We start from the raw sequence: 22,557 nt of genomic DNA on the forward strand, positions 1-22,557 counted from the left end.
CGCCCTCGTTATCCATAGCTTTTTGTCGATGAAGAGATTAAAAAGGAAGGAAACCGCGAAGGACGTAAGGAAGGTTGTTCACGATGGAAAAAAGGTGAACGATATGAGAGAGAAGAGAAAGGTGACCGCCTTATCCCGAGGGAGGCGAACGCAACACGGGAAACCAATTAGCCGAAGAACGCTGCGCCACCGTGCTACTAGATATGAGTCGGAGAGCTGTTCGTAGTGTATTCGCTCGAGCTGCCGGCTCGACCGCGTTGTTATACCAGCGATCTGGTTCCTGTTATCGTTACCTGCGAGCCTCGTAGACGAGGCGTCGATCGACGTCGCTTAAAATCCCCTGTCTCTTGCAGCCGGAGAACCATCCTCAGTTTGCCGGCTGTCGAGATACCGAGCTCATGCGGGTCGATCAGTTACGTTTCCTTCTTTGCTGCCCCTTCCTCGCTTTCTTCATCTCTGTTCGCGATATAGATGTCCCGCAACATCGTAGCTGTAGAGTAATAGCGAAGGTTTTATCGTTGAAGAAACTTTTTCTGCTGGACGATGTGGGCTGCGCTCTATGGAGGAAACTTTGTAGGATTTTATGCCTGACAATTGGTCTTGTCCGTGTTAATCCTACGTCGGCATGATGGTTTTAACAACGATGGATATCGTGAATCACGATGTTTTAGTCATTTTTGCATAGAAATGTTTGCGTTGCACGACCAGTTTGGATCGTCGCGTCGTCGGTCGACAGCAACAAAGGCAGGATATCGTAAGTCGTGAAACTCGATTTCGAAAGAAACGTAGGAGCCCCGAGGATCACCGAGCGACGTAGGTTTTTCGCCGGTCGCCGCGGTTTTTTGAAGGAGCACGATCATTTGGGAGTCTAATTTATACGGCGGCTAAATTAAAACGAATGCGTCGGCCGGACGCATCTGCAAATCTCTGCGGGTCCCGGGCTCTCGGCGAGAAGAAGCGTCTCGCATACGAGGAAAAAGAGGAAGAGGCTTGGTGGCGATCCCCGGGGAAAAGAGAGAGGCGACTATATTGTGATTAGGGAGGAATGTTGATTAGATCCATCAGCTGGTCGAGTGTCGGCCCTCCTTCCTCTGCTCAACCTTCTTGAAACTCTCTCGTCCGACTCGGACGAGAGTCTGTGGCCTCTGTTCAGTGGGACTCGTGTGAACATACTTGCTCCAACAATTTTTCTCGTTGCGTTATCTCGCTTGAAGTTTCTTTATACTCGAGATAAAGCAGCAAAGAGAATTTATATTTAGCGAGTTTCACTTGATTTATTTGGCTATCAGTCTGTTAACACTAGAAGTACTGATCTATAGTGTGTGTGTACTGGAACATATTATAGACACATTATAGATGGTTACAATTAGAGTAGTGTGATGAGAATAAATACGTGAAGAAGTCGTACAAGAACGATATCTGGTCAATTTCATAAATTAAAATATAAAAGAAACTGAAGATTAGAAAATTAAAAACATTATACCTTGGTATTCATAATTATTCGTATTGTCTCCTTGTAGTACATAAATTTATGAAAATATTTCATCTGTTTTTTGGAACACCGGATATTAAAAAGGGAATTGACCAATTTTAATTGATCGGCGTAATTGATTTATTAGTCCTAGTGTTAAATATAAAATAGTACATGTTTAAATTAACATAATTCTGAGTTAAATTCATGGAATCGGAATTTTATGTCTTTTTTATAGCTTGTGTTTCTTTCTACCTGTTTAATCGGTCGATATCTGCGATCTTCGCATCGATCTCGTATTCAATGGCGGTAGGTAGTCGGAACACGACGCAACTACGTTCCTTGACGAACAAAAGCGAAACACGCGGGTATTATGCAACGCACCTGAACGTAAAACATGGTATGGATGCGTGCAAGCATGATGGAGACTGTCAATACATAATTGCTCTGTCATTTATCACACTTGTCCCTACGTTCCTTCGGTCTTCGTCTACGATCTACAACGATCGCGCAACGTACCGGTAAAAAATATAAAACCGACAGAAACGTAAAATTCATGAAAAATTCTGCCACCCCTCGGATTCCCTCTTTCTTTTCCATTACAAGAGTCAGCATTTCGGTGAGCGTCGAACGAAGAGCACGATCGCGTAGGTTTTCAAGCGATAGGTGTGAAATTAACTCGATGCAATAAACGTCATCGACAAGCTGCTCGTTTTGAAATAATTGAACCCAGGATCGACGTGCACGTGCCCGTTTTATTATTTATAATCGCGCTTACGATCGCGCCGATAAAATGGCGTTGATGGATCGTAATGGCGAGAACTGGTGAAACGGTCTCTGCTATATTGTTCACGAAGAAAATTAATGTTCCACGCAATTTTTTCCCCCGATTCGCCGAGTACACATCATTGAAACTGAAATTCATCGAAATAGAATTTGAAGAAATTGCTCATCGCTTTAACCACGTCACACAATATTTATCTACCTCTCTGTTATATATGGAATATTATGAATAACAATTCTAGAAAATAAAAATATATGATTCATCGCAAACTATAAAATAACATCTTCAGCGAATACCTATACAAAGCTCGCGAAAATATTCGAACACTTGCAGATACTCTTTATAAATATATTACGCGTATTATACGAAACATTTAAGAATCTCATTAAATAATTTCATTAAGTATCTTACAATTTCTACGTATATTTTCAGATTTAATTCAAACTTAATCAATACGATGACAGTCGTGTCTCCTTACAGAGCTAATGAAAATTCAAGAAGTTTTATATAATACGTACAATATAGACGTAAAAATTTTCTCTGATAAATGTCCAAATACTTTCGTGAACCAATGTAGTTACCGTTTCTATGTCGTTCTTGTTCCACCGGAAGCAAGGGTGACGAGGCACCCGTTGAAGATTTCCCGCGGCGCGGTGTCAGGCGCGAAACCAACAACCCAGAAAATCCGCTGTTCCGGCTACGATCGCTGGGACTTCCGTGGCAAAGCCGGCCGGAATTCCATTACCGAGGAAAATGTAAATATAATTGTGGCGTGCTGACATAACGGCAAGATAATCCGTCGAGCGGAGGCGCTGGCTCCGCAATAAATCGTAATTTATGATCGCCGCGGACAGCCACCCGGTATCGTCGAGAAATTCAAGACCGCGAGACCGAACCGAGAAAGCTCGACTCTTTCTCTTTCTCTCTTCTCTTCTGGTAACTCGTCTTCGTCACTCGCGACCGACGATCATTCCGCGTCGCGCCCTCGACACTCGCTATCGTGGACGGCCTCTGCGCCTGTTTTCTCCGCCTCCTCTTCGTCCAGCCGAGAAACGACCTAGACAGGCTCGAGCCTCGATGAATCTTGGCCTCGCTCGATGGCCACGCTCTCGAACCTTTCGCGCTTTCTCGCTTCTACGATCCAGACTCGAGACTCTCATCTTCTTTCTCTTTAGAAACTTCGTCTTCCTTGCTCCTCACGGATCATCCATCTCTTTTAGAGACTCATCTATAGCTCTCTTCGTCGCTCCTACACATCTTATGGCGTGCTTGTCCTTTTCTATCGTTGGGACTCGCGCGACGTCTGGTCGTTTTCCTCCCGAGCACCAATAAATTAATTGCAGAGATTTACGTATCTCGCCCGTAAAACAGTCAGCGAGAGTAATGCTCGGCCGCTAATTACATAATTATACGGCATTATGTTACAACGACCAATTAATACGTGGGTACAATGACTCGGAGGCGCGCGAGAAGTACGAGCGCGTAAGTCATCGGCTTGCGATCACCACGCCGATAACGGCGCATCTCGCGTCGCCACTTCGACCATCGGCCTTATAATTTATCGTCCGCGTGCGTTTACGCTGTGAACTACGATCCCCTATTTACTATTGTTCTCTCTCTTCTGAACCTGACGTTTCCGACTTTCACATTTTGAACTATGCTCAAATTTGGCTTGTTGCTTTGCAGAGTCGTGCGTTAGAAAATTATTCATGACTAAAGATAGTTTACAATAATTACTAAATTCTTATATCTTTCTTAATCCTTTAGAAACATTTGCAAAAATTTATAAACGTTGATTGGTTGAATCAGTGCGTGTCATTCAAACAGTCAAATAATATTTAAGTTTAGATGCTAAATGCGCATCATTTAAAAAGTTAGTGGATCTTAGAATATCTAATCTATTATAGCAGTTAGTAATTCTGTTGCGTGTAACTGTTCAATGAAACATACAATTGTAGAAAAACGTTTAATTCCTTGTTTAATGCAGTGTGCGACATATCCAAATTAAAATTCAGTACGTGATCACAAATTATCGAAGAATGCCATTCACTAATCATTCGAACCGACACAGCTGTTGACAGATCATCGATCAATTATCGACTGTCTCCGCGTATCTGTTACAGTTCTCATCTGCGCAGTAAATCTTTATTTATGCTTCGTGATAGAATCTTTTGCCAACCTTGCATTCGCATATCGTCGACAACATTTTTAACATCCTTTTTACCTTCTGGCACACATCGATCTTATGTAATAAAAGATAGAATCTGATAAAAAACACGTTTCATTGAAAAATAAGTATTTTTCGTAAATACTGTACACAAGCTGCCTCACGAAATACTTGTACTAATTATTTAGTAATTTACATCGCTTACATTTACTCGTACATATATATATTTTTTCAGATCTGTTGAAAATTTTACCAATATAATCACGATAGTCAAGTCTCATAAAAATGCTAATGAAATTTCAGAATGCCTCTCATAATGCTCGTAATATATTCATAAAAGATGTTTACGAGTATTTGAATACGTAGTGAACTTATGCCCATGAATTCCTCCATTTTGCTCGCGTTGAGAGCAACAGTATATTTCCAGAAGTCGCTGGATGAAATCGAAAAGAAGGAATCACGCGTTGCTCATTTCACCGAAACTCGTGATCGCCACCCAATCGTCAGTCTTGTTTCGTCACCGATCACGCGTCCCGCCAGCATCTTGTTAGCTCATCGCTTTTCTTCCGTTCGGGGACGCCTTTTGACCCGGTGTTTTCCATCGTCGAAAAGGGGGCGGAGAGGGAAACGCTCGGTTACCAGAGCGGGGGTGGAATATGAGATGCGGGCAAACTGATTTATTTAAGGGGCAGACCAGACATCCGGTTTGTCGAATTACGCTTTAAGAGCGCCTGTAGACGGAGTGGCAGATAAAAACAGAGAGATGAACAGATTGGAGAGAAAGAGAGAGAGCGGGCAACGAGGTGGAACGAGACCGCGTAGCCCGTCGACCCGTTAACCGTTTATCATTGCATCGACACAAGTCACGCAGCCGGACCCTTGCCTGTCCATTTAAAAAACGAAAAAGACCGACGGGACTTTAGTAGGAAGTGACGTCACCAGGCAAGATCCACCTTCAAACCGTGTCGTTCGTCCATGCGAAATTCAATGGCAGATAAAAAATAGTTTAGAGAAGGTAAATGGTACGAAGAAATAGCTCTGTAATATAATACGAAATTATACTTGATAACAGTAACTAGGTGAAGTCATCGATTTTAAAATGGTCGGAGGTGAATGAAAACTTTATTAGAGGTAATTAAATGGTTGGACTGATGTATATAACTGCTTCGAAAGTGATGTGCTCCGTTACGAAGGTTTTATCATCTGTATTTGAAGAGTATTAAAATATGTTTGTGTCTTAAAACAAATAATTTTAAATAGATACTTTAACTTTAATTTTGTGAAACTTATCCTACGGAAAACAGGGAAAATGTAGTCTTGTATTTACGTTTACATTTTCGTGCATGCGTCAGGATAACTTTTTGTTATTTACCAATATGGTAAAAAGTGTGTAGTACAAAGATTTACATAGATATCAACTTCACTTGTCACTTTTTTACTATAGAGTTCTTAATACATATATGTATTTTATCTTCTCTTTCTTCTTGTATTCAGAAATAAAAAGTCTAGAGAACAAGAAAATGTTTATTCAATGGAACTTGATGTTGATGGAAAACTGCAGGAACCTAGTTACCTTTGACTTAGAGCGATCTTTAATATGTATACTTCGTTTTGTACGAAGTTATATATAGTAGAAGGGAATAAGGTTGATTTAATCGATTCGTCAACACGTTCGGATTAGACTCACCCATCGGAACGATCGTGGCCGACAAGATCATCTTCGCCTCGTAGGTGACAATGACAAGCATCGCCCTTTGTTTCGTACTTGCTGCTAGTAGGAAGCAATCCAGCGACAACCGATGCATTATTAATGTCCCCCTTTCGCTTGTTACCGCTCTTGTACTCGCTCGCGCGACGTATATATCCTCCGTGTGTCCGGGACGAACGATCGCGGGCCCCTTCTAATGAAAATTAAGACGTCCCGGACGAGAATTATGTGAAATTAATTGGAACGTGTACAACCGTGTCTATTCAATTTTCTTTGCTATTAAATCTAGATTAATGACCATGGGGACACGTAAATGCAGATAATGTAAATATAATACAATACACATCCGTATACAATAGAGATATGACCTATTGTCTTTATTCTTAATTCTTATAAATTGTCTTTACTCTTCATCTAATAAGGATTGTGGATGTTTATGTAAGTTTATAATTTGAAAGTAGTAGAACCTAGAATTGGAATTTATTTCACTTTCTATTTATTGTTAGAAGTACTTTGTTAGAAGTAGAAGTTTGTTTATTTGGATGAAACTTTAATTGCTCTTCGAGCAAATCAATTCTTGCTATCTGAATCTACTTATTTGCATGCGAATTTTTATTATATGCAACAAGGAAGAATCACAGATAGTGGGAAGAATTTATGTTGCTGTATTTTGTTATACTGTATTGAGTATCACGTGTGACGTACATATATGGAAGCGGGACATCGTAATCCTGTTAAGAAAAGCAATAAAGACACATGCATATATAGTGGGAAGAATTGATTAATTCCACATAAACTCCAATAATTATTTATACATTTTACTACTGTATTTTATATATTTTCCCATATTATGTACATTCTGTATAATTTTTTTACATTCAAACATCCCATGAACACATAAATATCTACAATCTACTTAACGCTTTCAATCAAATTCATGTTTGCAATATTTTCTATCGTTACAAGCTTACCACCCACGTGAAGTCGTAGCCATTACAATTCTATACAAAGCACGCGAATCGAACGCCATGGCGCCTCTACTTACGTATCATAAATTGCAACTAAAGTACAAAAGCTAGAATATGCGATTATTCCGTTGCCAAAGTAAAGTAGTTTATATCTGAGAATTCCGTTAGGTTGGTTCGCATGGAATTTCAATGATTCGTCGTATCTCCAAGGTGAATCGCAGTGACGACGATCTTTTCCTCGGTCGTGCTTTCATCAGCTTCATCGTCGTCGTCGTCGTCGATGCGTGCACACGTGAACACGTCCTCGGGACGCAGGAAGGTCCTATAGATTTGACCGTGTAACGATTTTAACCAGATACGAGAGCGACCAATCGAGAGAGGGAGACCGAGTCGGTACATTATCGCGAAGATGATGCCTATGACAGCATGTGGGAGTCAGCTGTCACTCATTGTTGCCCTGGTAGACGTGATATATCCAGACATTTCGCTTCGTGATACCGACCTGCCTGGAATTCTTATCCTACGACCTCGAGCCACGATCGATACTGTTGCTTTTCGCGTAAACAAATCTGCCAGGGTAGAACGATCCTGCGTGATCCCATGATTTCTTTTCTGCTTAAAATTCACTGATAAATAATATACACACGTATACGACTTTAATAAAGAAAGGGTTAATAATGCGATACAAATGAATGAAAATGGTATTTACTTACGAGGGTTGAATATATTCTATGTGTATACTTCGAAATAATTTAATGGTTAGCATTCGTAAAGTGAATTTATTCGTTTATTAAAATAAATATGAGTAGTCGATCAAATAACAAGAGGTTCAACGAGAACGACTACTCGAGTCGAGTGTTTCGTTTCCCAGTCGTGTAGCAAAACTTTCTTTCGATCAACGACACCGTGAACGCTAACAAAATAATAATTCCATTCTTACATTACTCATGCTGTTTCGATTCTCCAACCACTATCTATAATACGTATACAACGCCCTGTCTTCAACATGAATTCAATACCTCATTACTATACCAGTCCTTCCTCTTCTTACAATCTCACACCAGTAAGTAAAAAAAAAAAAAAGAATATAATACGTCAAATGAAAAGAAGAACACTAGAAATTTCCATGTACATATGTACATACAATGGCTGCGAAAGTATTAGCGCATTCCCTTATTTTCCAATGAGTTAACTTTTTCTTATCACGTTTCGTTTCTTTATTTTCATACTATCAAATTTTTGCAATTACATGAAAGGATTACTAAATAAAGCGAACTTCGTTATATTTGTGTTATGTAAATGCTACAACAAATGCAACGATGTGTTGATATTGTTTGTAGCCATTGAATGTACCATACGCGTCCACGAACGAATACTCAAAATACATAGTCGTCAATCCGGAACAGCCTGAACGAAGCCCGAGATCGAACGAGACATCGAAACGATCCGAAATGGAACAATTAGGCTCCGGTTCAAAGAAACGTGGGCCTCGTGGTCGCGTATTCCTCGCACGAGGGGCCGGCAGGCAATTTGCCGCGCGTATTTTCCCGAATGGGCAGGTTCGCGGCTTCGTGATTATCACACAGCTACACCCGCGGAATAAGCGAGCGTACGCTCGAGAATATTCAGCGGTTGGCGCGAGGCCGATTCGTAGGACGCGCGCGTCGTCAAATCGTTTATGCGATGGGCATTTTCGAGGAGTGGTACGTGTGCTCCGCCTTTAATCGAGATCGAAATCGGCCGCCGCGGCCTCGTCAATGGTATTCCCCGTGGATGGGCAACGGTATTGCGCGCGTACGCCTCGAAACAACCCTTCGGACGTGACGTTTGTTTCGAGTAACACCGAAGAAAGGGACCTTTTCGAACTCGATGACCGTGTCGTTCGATGCTTCGTGGCCGTTTCGTGTGTTGTTTTAATGTAGTGTAAGAGAACTGTGTATCTGAGCGTATCATCTGATCGTTTTTTGTTCTGTCCATTACAGAGGCCACCCTCCTCGTCACTTTCGTACCCCGGTGCGGGTGGTAATGACGACGCACGCAGCCCCGGAAGCGGGGGCACACCCGGACCTCTCAGTCAACAAGCGCCCGCAAGTTTGGACTCTTCGGATCCCGGTAAGCACATTGATGACTCTTTTTTTTGTTTGTTAATTGTACGAGAGAACGTAGCTATTTATGTGGCAAATAATTTTGTGAAAAGCTGCCTTTTTTCTATGATCGATTGGTCATCCAAGATTGTTGAGGATAGAAATACCGGAGTGTCTTTTGGTATAAAAGTGTAGAAATTAATCATGTAGATGGTAATGTTTAATAAATACTTGGATATAATAATTGCTAGATAATTGAAAAAGTGGCCTTTAGTTAAAAATATAGTTTGAACGTAGTTTGGGGTTAAGTTCGGAATGAATAGTACTTTCTCTTGTATCGTGTTAAGTGTGTAATATTAGCATTTTAAGCCGGAGCAATCTTCGATATAAATTGCTGGTTGGTAAACATTGTCAATAGTAATTATGGTACAAAAATCGTCGTATATTTAGTATGCCATTTCTACTAATTCGATAAAAATCGATAAGAATCCTAACTCAATTCTGTCCTTAATTCAATTACGGTATCTCCATTTTTTTCTAAATTTTTCTTTAAATCTTTTCCCTAAATCCAATGCGTGACCTTTCTTTGCTGTTCGATTTTGAAGCTTAAGCCGAATTTATGTACGCGGATAAAAGACGGGGATAAAAACAGCGTTCGCCCGTCGTGTTCTTCCAAAGTGGAACAGTGCAAGTTCAGCTTTACGACTCCTTCAGTCAACGATTTTCCACACGTTTGACGATAAAAACAAACATTTTATGATGTCTATCGATAAAATCGTACAAATTATTAATAAAACGGAAAGTTGATAAAACTCGAATTCACTTTAAATTCAATTCTTCACTCTACTTTCACGACATATAAATTATGTAAAGAAGGAAAGCGAGAGAAATAAAAGACAAATGGCTCTTGTATGTAAATAAAAGATGACGGAATTATTCGCCTAATCGTCGACCATCGACAGGTTTGCAATCGACGTTTACCGAATGTTTATCGATCGTATGAAGATTCACTCTGTAGAAGTCGACGGATCGTGAGAAGCATTCGAACGAATCGATCAACGTGGATCGATCAACGAAACGCGAAGTGGGTCTCTGCGTGGACGAGAGTGTCAGCGTTCTTCGGGGTTCGGCGCGCTAATGACAATATCACGCGACAAGCAACGGCTTGATGACAATCAAGATGCGACTCGTCGAGACCCCACGGACCTTCTGCACGCCCTTCAAATTTTACGAACACCGACTCGCGCGTCAACACTATCAAAGCCGCGGCAACGCCAGCGTCGGGTCTAATGAGCAACCCGTCGCATTGGCGTAATGTTTCCCCTCGTTTTTTTTTTTTTTTTGCTCTCTATGAATTATCTTCAAATGAAAAATTTTCTATCGAAAATGGACAAGGTTTACAGAATTTTTTAATCGAAAGTTTAATCAAAGAAGTTTAATTATAGGAACTATCTGATTTTGTACAATGGATATAATATATCTATGCATCTTAAAGGTGGGAAGTTAGATCCTATCGATCCAGTAAGGACTAGAGTTTTGTTAATGGAACATTTGTAACTTTTTTCCCAATCAATTTACGTCGTCGAATAGTGTTTTTTTAATATGAAAGGAAATTTCAAGGATTCGCTTCAATTACTGAGTCGCTATTTCTCACACCTACGTATTTTACAATTTTATGGAACTAAATATTTATAACATTATAATAAATTATTAATGGATTAATCCGTGAGTCATCGAGAATACTCCTGTCATTTGAGTTTCTTAAGTTACGTCCCAGTTAACGTTTCTAATTCGTTCTTCTAAAATCGCGAGCTTCCAGTATATTCCATTCATTCTAATACAAAATTTCATTTCCTATGTCGACAATCTCGTCATCAGGATTGCAAACAGTTATCACAAATTTCACGAACGAACAAAACGTTCCGCTTTATACATACCTTGCTAAACATCCAAACCACCTGCTGACGAACTACCCCGTTCTTACCCTTTAAAATTTCCGGGTACATTGGTAGTTTGAAGCAAATTTGCCTCGATCTTCACGCTGGTTGAACACAAAAAAGAGCGGAGGACAAACCAGAATAGAAGCATTCCGCGGTGATGAGGCGCGCCAATGGTTAGCGCGGCCGGGTTCAGTCAGTCACCGGAGGGTACACAAGTTCACGACACCATCCCATAAAGATTCATTAAGGTCCGCCCGTCTCTCTATATTCGCTGTGTCGTGGCAGCGTTATAGAGCCGCGTGGCGTGCCAGTTCGCTCTTGTTGCGTGTGTATCGTATAGGTGTACTCTACTCGTGCTCGTCCTCTCACTTTTCTGCGTGCTCGTGTAAGTACACGTCACAGTCAAAACGGTTGATCAATAATAATCAAAAGCGTGCGTTGCGCTGTGTCGATCGTAGGAACAACTTGGGAAAACGGTGTCGCGAGTTCCTTAAGCCGTTTCATCGTCCTCGATTAGACTCGTAATAACGCGTCGATAAGGTGGTCCATAGATTGCAATAATGTCTTTGTTAAGAGGTTTCTTTTTCAAATGCTGTATCTTAATTGGAATCTCACGCGATTGTGATTTCTTGATGAGAATTCTTCGAAATCTGTCTGTAATTAAGATCGAATTATCGCGCCTCGCGAGCATTGTTCAATATATGATTAATTAAGATTGTGTCGAAACGTGTATTTCAAAATCCCGGAATTTGATCGAATTAGTCAACAATACATTTATTAACGATCTTCTGTGAATTAATCGATTCTAGAAATAGTACGTAATTATTATGCAGATCCATACATTTATATTATTCTTATGTGTTACGATGAACGCTATGATATTTCGAAGATTGATTCATTGAGTGTTGCTCCATTTACATTCGGGGTGTATATAACGTATTAGCTTTAATTGATGAAAACTAGTATTGATGAAAGAAATTTGTCAAAATTAGATTTGTTGAAATTCGCGTTAACCAGGGAAAATAGACCTTGATGAAATTCGAATTTTATTTATTACAGTAAGAATCGATCCTGCTGAATTTTATAAAGGACAAGTGCGGAAATGAAATGGTCGATGATATAAATTGCGATAGCATACATTTTTTAGTTGAAATGTAACCTAAGAATAGTTACTTGTTCTACGAATATTTCATTAACGATGTGTCTGTCTTTGTCCACTTATAAATAAACTTACTAACTAAACAGAACGCTTGATTTAAAAACATTGATGTCCACTGTAAAGATGTGATAGAACTGACTGTACCGTAAGAATTTTTGGAGTGCAAATGCTTGATTATTCTTTACTGCCATTTAAAAAGAGCGAACTGCGAAGAACTTGTATTTTTCCAGGAAGAAACTTTTACACGCGTTTGTGGCCAGTGAATGTTCTGAGAAAATTGAGAAACGATTTGCAAACAAAACTTACATCTAATCAATATTACTATATTATGAAAATACAGTAAACTCTGAATATTAATTTCAACTACATCGCATAATGTTCATCGAATAATTCTAGCCAGAAGTAAACGAAGCACGTAGTATCTTTACGTTCACCGATGATGTCACGAATTCTTCTCGCTAAGCGTCGACGATTGCCGGTCGCATATTTGTCATCGGCCTTTAAAATTCATCGCATGAGAAACATCGGCCGTTTCGTGACGAGATTTCGATCAGGCACATTCTCGTTCGCGACTTGCGCTCGCACGTTTGGTATTAATTAAATGACGCTAAACGGTAACGCAACACCCCGTGGATCAAACGTCGTCGCGTTTCACCACGATCAGCACGGAAGCGCTTTTTATCCGCGAACGTATCGCCGCGCGAGTTACCTTGTTGAATATCACGATCTTTATCCCAATGTGACGCGGTCAACAATGAAATCACCACGATCGTAAAATATTATCCAACGTAATACATATTGAATCTTTTGCTCGATCCGAGTGAATCGAGGATATTCAACCGGATATCGATTTTAAAGGAAAGATTCTTCGCGAGGAGAATTCTAAGACGATGAATTGCGAGAAGGATGTCGTAGCCGCGACCTCGAGGAATTTTCGCGCGTAACGTAAAAGTGGAAACGGCCTCTGCTCGCTGAAACGCGGCAATCAGCAAGACTTTCTCCTCGATTCGCCTCGATCGCGTGCTAGAGCGAAGAAATTGTTTCCTCGTCGATAGATTTAACATCGACGTCTTGACTTTTCCAAGATTAAAATGGATTTGGATATATAGATTTATAGTATAAACGCCTACATACAAGATTTTGATTGTATAGATCTATAACTATTTTATTGAAAAATTTCTTTAAAATATTCATCCTGAACATGCATTTTCTTTTAGTAAATATTAAAAACGTTTCTAGTTCTATTGAGAACCTCTGTTAAACGTTGTTCAGCGAATCGATTCCCCTCGGTAAACGAGGTAGCGGGCCGCATGCTATTCTCTCGTTAATCCTCAATTACAATATTGTTTATACCTCAAACGAGCTGGAGAATCGCATTTCTGGAAAAGCACGCCGCCTTAAATTGTCCGTGCACGCCAGTGACCGTTGCGCACGGTTTGTTTGTCGGAACGAGCCATTCTATATCTTCCGATCTCACGTTTCCATCTCCGTTTTCTCTTTTCTTTTCTTCTTTTTTTTTCATTTTCAAACGATGTCACACGGTTACGAGCTTTTTTCACGATGGTATAAACACCTCCGACCTCGCCCACGCATTTCTACAGATCGTATGGAAACTATACGATTCGAACAGTTCGCGTTTGGGACACGAGTTCGTCAGGTTACCTAATGTCCAGATAGCATCAGTCTCATCGAAGTTGTCACCGACGGACAAGGCATTTGCTCGGCGCCCATCGAGGCTTTTCTTCGTCGTTTCAGCCCTGTCTATCGGCCCTTTTCGTCGTTTCCCTCTGGTCCCGTGGGCTCGTTAACGTGCCGGCTTGTTTGCCGATAGATATCATCTTCGACGAGGTCTCTCTGTTGCGTTCGTCTTGTCCGCGACCGTGGAACCTCTCTGGTTGGACCTAATTTCTGTCGAATGGAGGCTTAGATCGTAGTATCTATCCCATAAACGTATTCCACGACTATTCGTCTAGGTATAGAAATGCGAACCATTTGGAAATAATTATTCGCTTTGAGATTACGAAGCAGCCGGTTCAATTTCATGCCTCGTACTCCGTTTCTTTTTCCCATTTCTTCATTATCTAAATGAAACAGACGTTCGTGAGTCACAGTTAATTTTGGCGTGCCAGTTCTTATCGACAGATATGGATATTTCTCGAATGGGATAAGATACGGCGCCGATGGTCAGAGATTGTATTTATTCGTTGGTCGACGAAGATGAGTTGTCGATCTCTTTGACAAAGTAATTTCTTTATCTGGACATTATTTATCGTTTTACGTACCACTTCGATTCTTTTACAAATAAATCGTATCGTATAATAGTTAACGAAAATTGATTTGTTATTATTAATTGTTAGTTTCGTGATTATAGAAGTTCCTAGTTTAGGAGACGACCCGATTAATATATTTGAAGGAATCTTGATTTAGATTCGTAATTTTGTAAATTAAAATTGACTTCGTTGTTTGTGATGATTTTGTTTTAATAGTAAATGATTTCTTCGGCTTGACGAAATTATATTCGCTCACGGGTATATCGATACACGTCATTGGGGCGGAATATTTTTCCAGGACACGATGGAAACGCATGTCAGCGTCACGTGGGAAGAGCGCAGCCCGGGCATTAACATATCGTGTCGCAATCGCTCGCGGATAAACACGTTCGTTCTCTCGTCGAGGCTAGAGGAGATTCTATCTCGTCTAGCTGGTCGATCGCGATACGTCCTCGATGAACAAAGCGTTCCTTTCAGTCGAGGAACTGTTCGATTCTTGCTTTGTTGCACCTCGTGAGAAATCGTCAATGTTCGCAATAAAGTTTACAACGTTTCGAACAGTTTATATTTCATCAATATATAAACTTCTTAAACGATCAACTACATTTTTTGTAAGTTTCTTCGTTTTGTTTCCCTCATTTCTCTTCAATTGTTAAGAAATGATTTGTTTCTATAAGTTAAATATCCTAGGGCAACTCAAGATAAGTTCATTTATTATAAGAAGGAGACGTAAATAAGAGTAAATTCTACGCTTGTATCATCGTGTTCCTCCAAATTCTAAGTTTACAAAGTTGATCAGTATGGTTCATATAAATCACACCTACTAATATGGACACTCGGATAACTTTGTACGAAATATATTCATTGTGGCTCAAACGCGATTAACAAAGATTCCAAAAAACCAAACGATTTAGTTCAACGTCCACTTCTAACCATGCGCTTAAATACAAACTCCAATACAACTATCGTCAAACGGTCCGAAACTTCGATTCGATTCTCCGTTTTCTTGACCGGAGACCGATTGTTAGAAGGGGTTCGTTAGCTTAACAAGACGTCGATCTACGATCTAAAGCAGCGAACCGACGCAGACCTCGAAACAATCTCCGTGAGTCTCTATCGATCCCTCTATCTGCTATGTGCGCGGCGACCCATCTGGGGCCCCAATGTGAAAGGGGACCCATTCCACCTCCGCGCCCGATCGTTTTTTCCTACTATCCTCGGACTTTAAACAGTTAGATCGACCCTCTCGATTCGGCAGGAACGAGTCCTGTCAACGGAGGGCCCGTCCTCGTCGTCCTCCACTCTCTTCCTCCTTCTCTCCTCTGTTGCTGTGTAGAGTCTTCCTCCGGTAACAACCTTCCTCAAGCTTGCTGGGACTTTTCGTGCTTCTCGTGGAGATCCTTAATCGACGGTTCGTCGACTCTGTGGTCTCTGTCCCCTCTGGCCTGGCCCCCTTTCTTCCTCCCTCGTGTCGAAAGAGGGAAAAAGCCTGGGGACCAGATATCCTCCGGTTTCTGACAACTATCTGGCCGAAGACGGTTGAAGAGGCACGGGGAGGTTGGGTGAAAGAAATAAATGAAGAGAGAATCGAGGAAGAGAGGCGAGAGATACAACGAGGGACGAAGAGGGAGGGGTGGGAGCGTGTTAAAGCGTGTACGGGGACCAAAGATCACGGAGAATTCCTGGAAATCGGCGCATGTAGGAGAGGGAGGCAGAGAGAAGGAGGAAGATAGAAGTAATGAGGCTGATTCTCTGTTTTCTGTGTTTTCAGCGAGCGGCGGTATCGGCTGGTTATCGGGGGCCTTCTTTTTTTCCTTCTCCTTCTTTTCTTTTTTGTTCTTTCGGCCTTCGTCTTTCTTTGTCCCTCTTGGAGTTCTGTTTCACCGCCATCTTCCGCCCCCGTATTCCCCGAACGGTTCGCCACGTCGTGCCGCGCCGCTATCGGGGTCCCTCTTTCTGCCTTTCGAGTTTCCCTCGCGCGGCATAATGAGGCCTTCATGTCGTGAACTTCTGCGCCTTGTAACCCCTTTTTCATGCTGCTCCAGAGATCTCGGTGTCCTGCGTAAAACCTCGTCCCCGGATACCGACTACCTTTCCGCGTGTCTCTGTTAGCTGCCGTTTAGAAATCCGCTTTTAAAGCGAGAACTCTGTACTCCCTTCTGCTCGAACGACAAGAAAGTGCTAGTGGAATACATTAATATCATAAGTCTCATCAAACGCATATGACAATTTTCTTATTACATATTGCTTGCATATTGTTATCGGTTTCTGATATTCTGCTGTATGAGATATAGCCAGAATGACTAGTTACGGTGATCATGCAGATTGCTTATTCGTAATTTTATATTAATAGTATAACATTTTTTTATCTGGTATATTTTATTTTTTAGCATAGTCGAGTAATTTTAAGCTACATTCTGGCAACGATAAGTAAAAATTAATTCGTTTCGCAGTTTATGCGTCCAGCAAAGTATGGCCAAAATTCAACATTAAAATGCTTGCAGCGAAAACAAACGTTTCATCTATTACATTATTTTATTGGATGAAACAAGAAGTGAAATCAATAGGTTAAAAATTCCTATAAATTCTAATTATTCTTACGTGTACTATACTTATATTCAAACTGTCAAGCATTTTAATGTTGATCACAAGCAATTTATACTTCGTTCATTCTAAACATTCATCGTATGTTTCATTTATAGTAAATGTTCATATCCGGAATAATCAGTGCTCAGAGGGTTAAGAATATTCTCAAGATACACTTCGTATAAATACACATCTATCTACAGCTTCTCTTTGCCATTCTTCTAAACAAAACTTATTTCGATATTATCTTTATCTTAATTGCAAGTTTCTCCATATGCAAGTACTTTCCTGGTTCATATCCCATTCGAAATGAAAAACCGAATCGATAAGCGAATCTTACGGCACGTGGTGAACGCAGATGTGTTTTATGAAGTGACGCGAGAACGCGTACAAAGTTTACGAGGCTAGCTGCAACAAAGCGGCGCGGTTCAGGCATCACGACGACATTGGAGTTAATCGACACGTTAATGAATAATAAAGTCGCGCGTCAGCGTGGTCAGCTATCGATGGCTCGCGGGACAGTTCGATAGCCGAACATGACAGCCGGTGGAACTCTCATTAATATTACTGTTTACTATGCCTCTAATCGCAGATTTTTTCTCCGTTTCATACCCTCCCATTCCTCACGCTGTACTGTCAGAGTTCATTGATTTGAATAATTCTCGTCTATCGCGCTTCCTCGCTGATTTCTCGGTAAAACGTTAGTGCACGGTGCAGCAAAAATTCTCTTATCGAACGAGCGAATCGCTGACCGCGAATTCCTCGATAAATCCTCTCACTCGAGATTCCGACCCGAGTGCAGAATTAGTCTGCTTACTCGTTACGTACCTTCTTTTCCCCTGCAATTACGTAATATAACGTGCGTATTTAATTATGTAATATAATTACGTAATATTCAACCTTGGTTAGACGTCGTTCGGAATAAACGCGATTATCGTTGCTCTGCAAAAGTTCTTGCCGATAATGTAATATCTAACGATAGAACACGAAAGTGATCGTGCGATGCTTGTGCAACGATAAATCTCGCGAGGCTGAGCGTTCCACGGATCCGGATTGTCCGGATGGATGCGTGCGATAGCGCGATCCCCGCGGTTCGGTTCGACTAATAAAAACACAGCGACGGATGAAAAAGTGACGGGGCGCGAGAGGATCGCAGGTGAAATCGGCGATGGTCGAGCTCCCGGCCGCTCGATAATACGGCCATCGATAGCCCGGCTAGATTTGGCAATCGCGCGTAATTGCATCGATATTTCACATAAGCGGCTTAATTGATTTTTCTCTCGCTGGTTGGCCGGTTGGTTAGCTCGGGTGTGAGAGAAAGAGGGAGAGGGAGAGAGAGAGGAGGATGAGGATCGAGCAGGGAGAACGAGAGAGCCGTATTTACGACTATTTTTAAATCAGCCGGAATATACGGACGTTTATTAGGATGCCGATGAAACGGGCCGCGTGAAGGTAAATATTCTGAAATTTGCTGCTCGCGAACGCGGCAGATAAATAATGCAGCCCACGTGTATTTAGTTTTGTTAATTATTGCCACTGTTACCAGCACGCTCTCGATATCGAGAGAGATGCTCCAGCGTTTGTGATACGGATACATTTGGGGCTGCATCGATACGAATAACCACGCTGTTTGATTAGTTCACTGGGTTTATTGAAAGAATTTATCAAGTGGTAGCAGAGAATAGGACTCGCTTGTATGAAATTCTATTCTATACTGGAGGCATATAAGGAGTATACTTGAGACGAAGGTTTATGAACACACATTTTTTGAGATTCCATCTTACGTGTACGTGTCTAGTTGAAAAGAAAACTAATGGTGATGTAAGGGAGATTAGATGAAGATGATTACACGTGGAAAATTTCTTCCCGCTGCTTGCAACGTTCACCTATTCTGCAAGATTTTAAAGATTTACTAGTTCTTGCTGATTCGAGAATCAATAAAAAAAAAAAAAGAATTAAAAATTGAAAATTCAGTGTCTCTTCTGATATATAATTATAACAAGTTATCTGAGAAATTTCTTCAGGGGGAAATTCAACCCTCGAATATTTTATAATTTGATTTGTCTTACTTCGTTAAATAATGAATTCAATTCAATGTTCGTTTGAGGCAATATATTATTATATTATCCATGTCTATTATCAAAGTCATTTTTTTAATTGATTTATAGCTACTAGTTACGTATTAACAAATTACAGTGGCTGCTAAAGGACCTAGCAGTTAAAGTAGAAACCAACTGGGGAAACGTAATATTTATTGTACCTTATACAATATCTCGTCAGGAAATAGAAAAAGAAAACTAGGTACAGAAGATTCCATTAATTTAAGCTTCAAATAACCTTTTAAGAGACAGGTGGCCTAAAAACTTTTGACAACCACTGTACATTATCATCGATCGACGAGTAGATGGTCGAAACCGGAGCAGAAAGTCGAGAAGGACGCGAAGATCGGGCTAAAATGTCGAGCAAGGTCGCGTGCTCGTTCGCGGAACCTCGTCCAATTTCGTGTTGCCGATTTTTGCCCGCTTTGTTGCGGATCCTTGCTTCCGAGAAAGGAAGTCCACGGTGTCCCTTGGCGCGTGTAGCGTTGATTAACACACAATGTGACAGCCCCCCGGGAAAAAGAACGTGAATCGCGCATGTGTTATCGATTCATTGGCGAACATCCCCGACGACACATGCACCTGTACATCCCGCGACATCAGTGTCGGCAGCTTTGATCACGATCCACGTCTGTTCGCGATCGCGACGCTTTACTCGCCGCTCGTCGTTAGAAAGTATAATACTCGAGCAAAACGCAGCAAATAATGAGGCCTGGTTTTTCTTCGCGCCGGGACGCTCTTCACGCTGGAAGTTTCCACTTCGATGCAGGTTTTTTCCCGCGATTTTTTCATTTCTCATAGGGATACTCGTGTTACGGTAGTTTTCAACCGGGCAGCTTTCTTTCGTATCCCCGCGGAGAATGCGAATTGGCTGGAACTTGGAAACTACGAGGACTCTTCGTGATCTTTGAAGGGACGTGCATAAAATACGGTATAATCTGTAAGCGTAATTTACTAATGTTTTTAATTTTTATATCTGTGCTTTGATGAAAATATCTGTGCTTTAATATCAATCTTTAGTATTAAATCGCTTACTGTGTAGTGACGTCCGAGACCGTGGTGGTTTAAAGGTGAAAAATACAAGTCACGCTCGCGATACGCGTTACAGGGCAAACTTAACACAAATCAGACTTATGGCCTGCATATAAATCCAGCAGCGTGTAACTGAACAGTTTCTATTTCAACGCGTAAGAAACTTTCTCATGTACCGTACCACGTACGATTACAAATTAAGCCTACTGCAGTTTTCGAATTTTTGTAAGTCAATTTCGTGCTCGCATCGAAAATCAAATCATTCATTCTGTTCACGATAAAAAACATGAAAAGCTATTTGAAAGTTACATATTCTACTCATCACGAATTATTCGAACAATTTCAAGCATTAATATATGTTTCAACATGCTACTTATTTGTAAAAACACGCGAAGGAAAGGAATGTACATCAGCAGAATTATTAACGGATAAATGAACGGACGTAATGTATACATTAGCAGCACAGAACATATTAAGAAAAGAATTTCCTCCATTACATAGAGAATTCTGGTCCAAAACACGATCTCGATGGATTCTCCGTGCTATCACGGCGCAAGCAGGATTCGCGGTTGAATCGAGCCATGGATCAAGGCCTGGGGCCATTTTTCACCGCGACAAAGCGTTTTCTAATGACGCCGGATTAGCCTTGGCGACGGCGATCAGGCAGGATCACGCGATCCTCACGACGGAAAGCCAACGACGAGTGATCTGTCTCCATAATTTATTCCGTCGCGGTTGAGCACCTCTGACCGACAGCTGTTCCGACCACGTAAGATAACCTAACTCGCCTTTCTGCTCGCGTGCGTGCGTATTGACGTAGCAGTTTGGATTTTTTTAAGTCGTCAATGCCCAAATGGCTGCCGCCGTCGCGCCGTCGCGGCCTAGCTCCCTTTGATTGTCTTCTCGGAAGCACCGAGATTCTTTCTTCCTGTCAGCCGGTTAGCAGATCGGTCACGAATTACCGTGAAACTCTGTTCGCTCCTTGGACCACGGGTTCTTCGAATCGTTAAGTTTCAGAATAGAGAAAACGTATGGTCGAATCGATCCCTCAATGAATGGAGAAACGACAAAGTGACGAACAGTTGTCTGAAACAGGAGAAAATCTTTGGTAAGAGAGTATTATTTGAGAATTTGACGAGAAGATTTTTACAAAATGTTCTGTCGATTCGTCAGTGAACGAAAAAACTAAAAAGTGACAAATCTTGAGGACGAAACAGAAGGAAATTTTTCGTGAGAAGATTTCCATTAAAATATTTTAGGGGTTGCTTTTCCTAATTTACTAGTAAGAAAAACAGACAGGAATTTATTTTTCACTCGTTCTCGATGTTGTTAAGAGAAGTTCTCATGAATTTCAAATATCCTAGGAAATGTTAGTCGTCGTTGTTGATTTGCTTAATGAGGCAAATGATAGAACGATGTCTGTTCGAGCGTTTAGTCTTGCGGTGCATTTCGTCTCGCCGATTTCCAATTCCGAGCATAGGTTCTCTGTACAAATTACCTTGAAACAATCTTTGGATATAATTAAACGAATACTTCGAATAAAGTCCCCCTAAATTCGAGTATGTACTTATTAAATCAAGCAACGTTCAATAAATAAGAGAATTCTAAACGGTTTTGTTGGTTTCTAGGTACTGTACTTAAATCGAGAAAAAAACATTAATCTTTTCTGATATGAACGATGTTTGTAATAATTTGTAGATTCTGACTACTCGAATGTATAATTATCTAAAATGTCGAAGAATTTGATATCATATTTTGTATTATGAACTAAAACAATTCTAGAAGATTTCGATTCTATACAACCTCTAATAAAAATAAGTAAAAGAAGGAATACGTGTGTTTCATCTAGTCTATTTACCCGCGTGAAAATCGCGTTTCCTACGAGCTCGATCAACGTCGAAGATGTGTTTTGCCCGTTTTATCGTATGCTAATGAACGGAGCGCACAGTGACGCAGATGCGGTCGCTATTAATATAATTAGCATAGCCAGCTCTCGCGACTGGGGTTATGCAATATTTTTTTCCCTCGAACACGACGCGGAGGAAACGCGAACTCGCTGTCTCGCGTGCACGCGAGTTTTATATGGTAATTAGGGAATCGATTGCGAACGCTCGAGCGTGATTGCGATCGCGGCGCGGCGGCGGTCTCGAATCGGCCGCCTTACGCTCGGCCGGCTGGTTCGAACGCTAATTAGAGTCGAAATCGGAAAATTGACCGTCAGCGGTATCGGCTCGCTTCGCTGAAACGATCCGCGTTTCCCAACCTCTCTCCTTCTACTCGTTCCCTTCG

General features: G+C 41.1%; 1 protein-coding gene across 4 annotated transcripts in view; it reads left to right on the forward strand.

The window, feature by feature from the left end:
• The window catches only part of LOC117236609 (homeobox protein homothorax), a 503,579-nt gene that overhangs the window by 140,348 nt on the left and 340,674 nt on the right, over nucleotides 1–22,557 (forward strand). For all 4 annotated transcript variants that reach the window (XM_033499701.1, XM_033499700.1, XM_033499704.1 and 1 more), the window contains exon 7: nucleotides 9,081–9,210. In XM_033499701.1, coding sequence (XP_033355592.1) covers nucleotides 9,081–9,210 — 130 coding nt within the window. The remainder of the gene's footprint in view (nucleotides 1–9,080; nucleotides 9,211–22,557) is intronic.

The sequence above is a fragment of the Bombus vosnesenskii genome, unplaced genomic scaffold (assembly GCF_011952255.1).
Source record: "Bombus vosnesenskii isolate JDL3184/JDL3185 unplaced genomic scaffold, Bvos_JDL3184-5_v1.1 scf7180000013351, whole genome shotgun sequence".
Taxonomy (NCBI): domain Eukaryota; kingdom Metazoa; phylum Arthropoda; class Insecta; order Hymenoptera; family Apidae; genus Bombus; species Bombus vosnesenskii.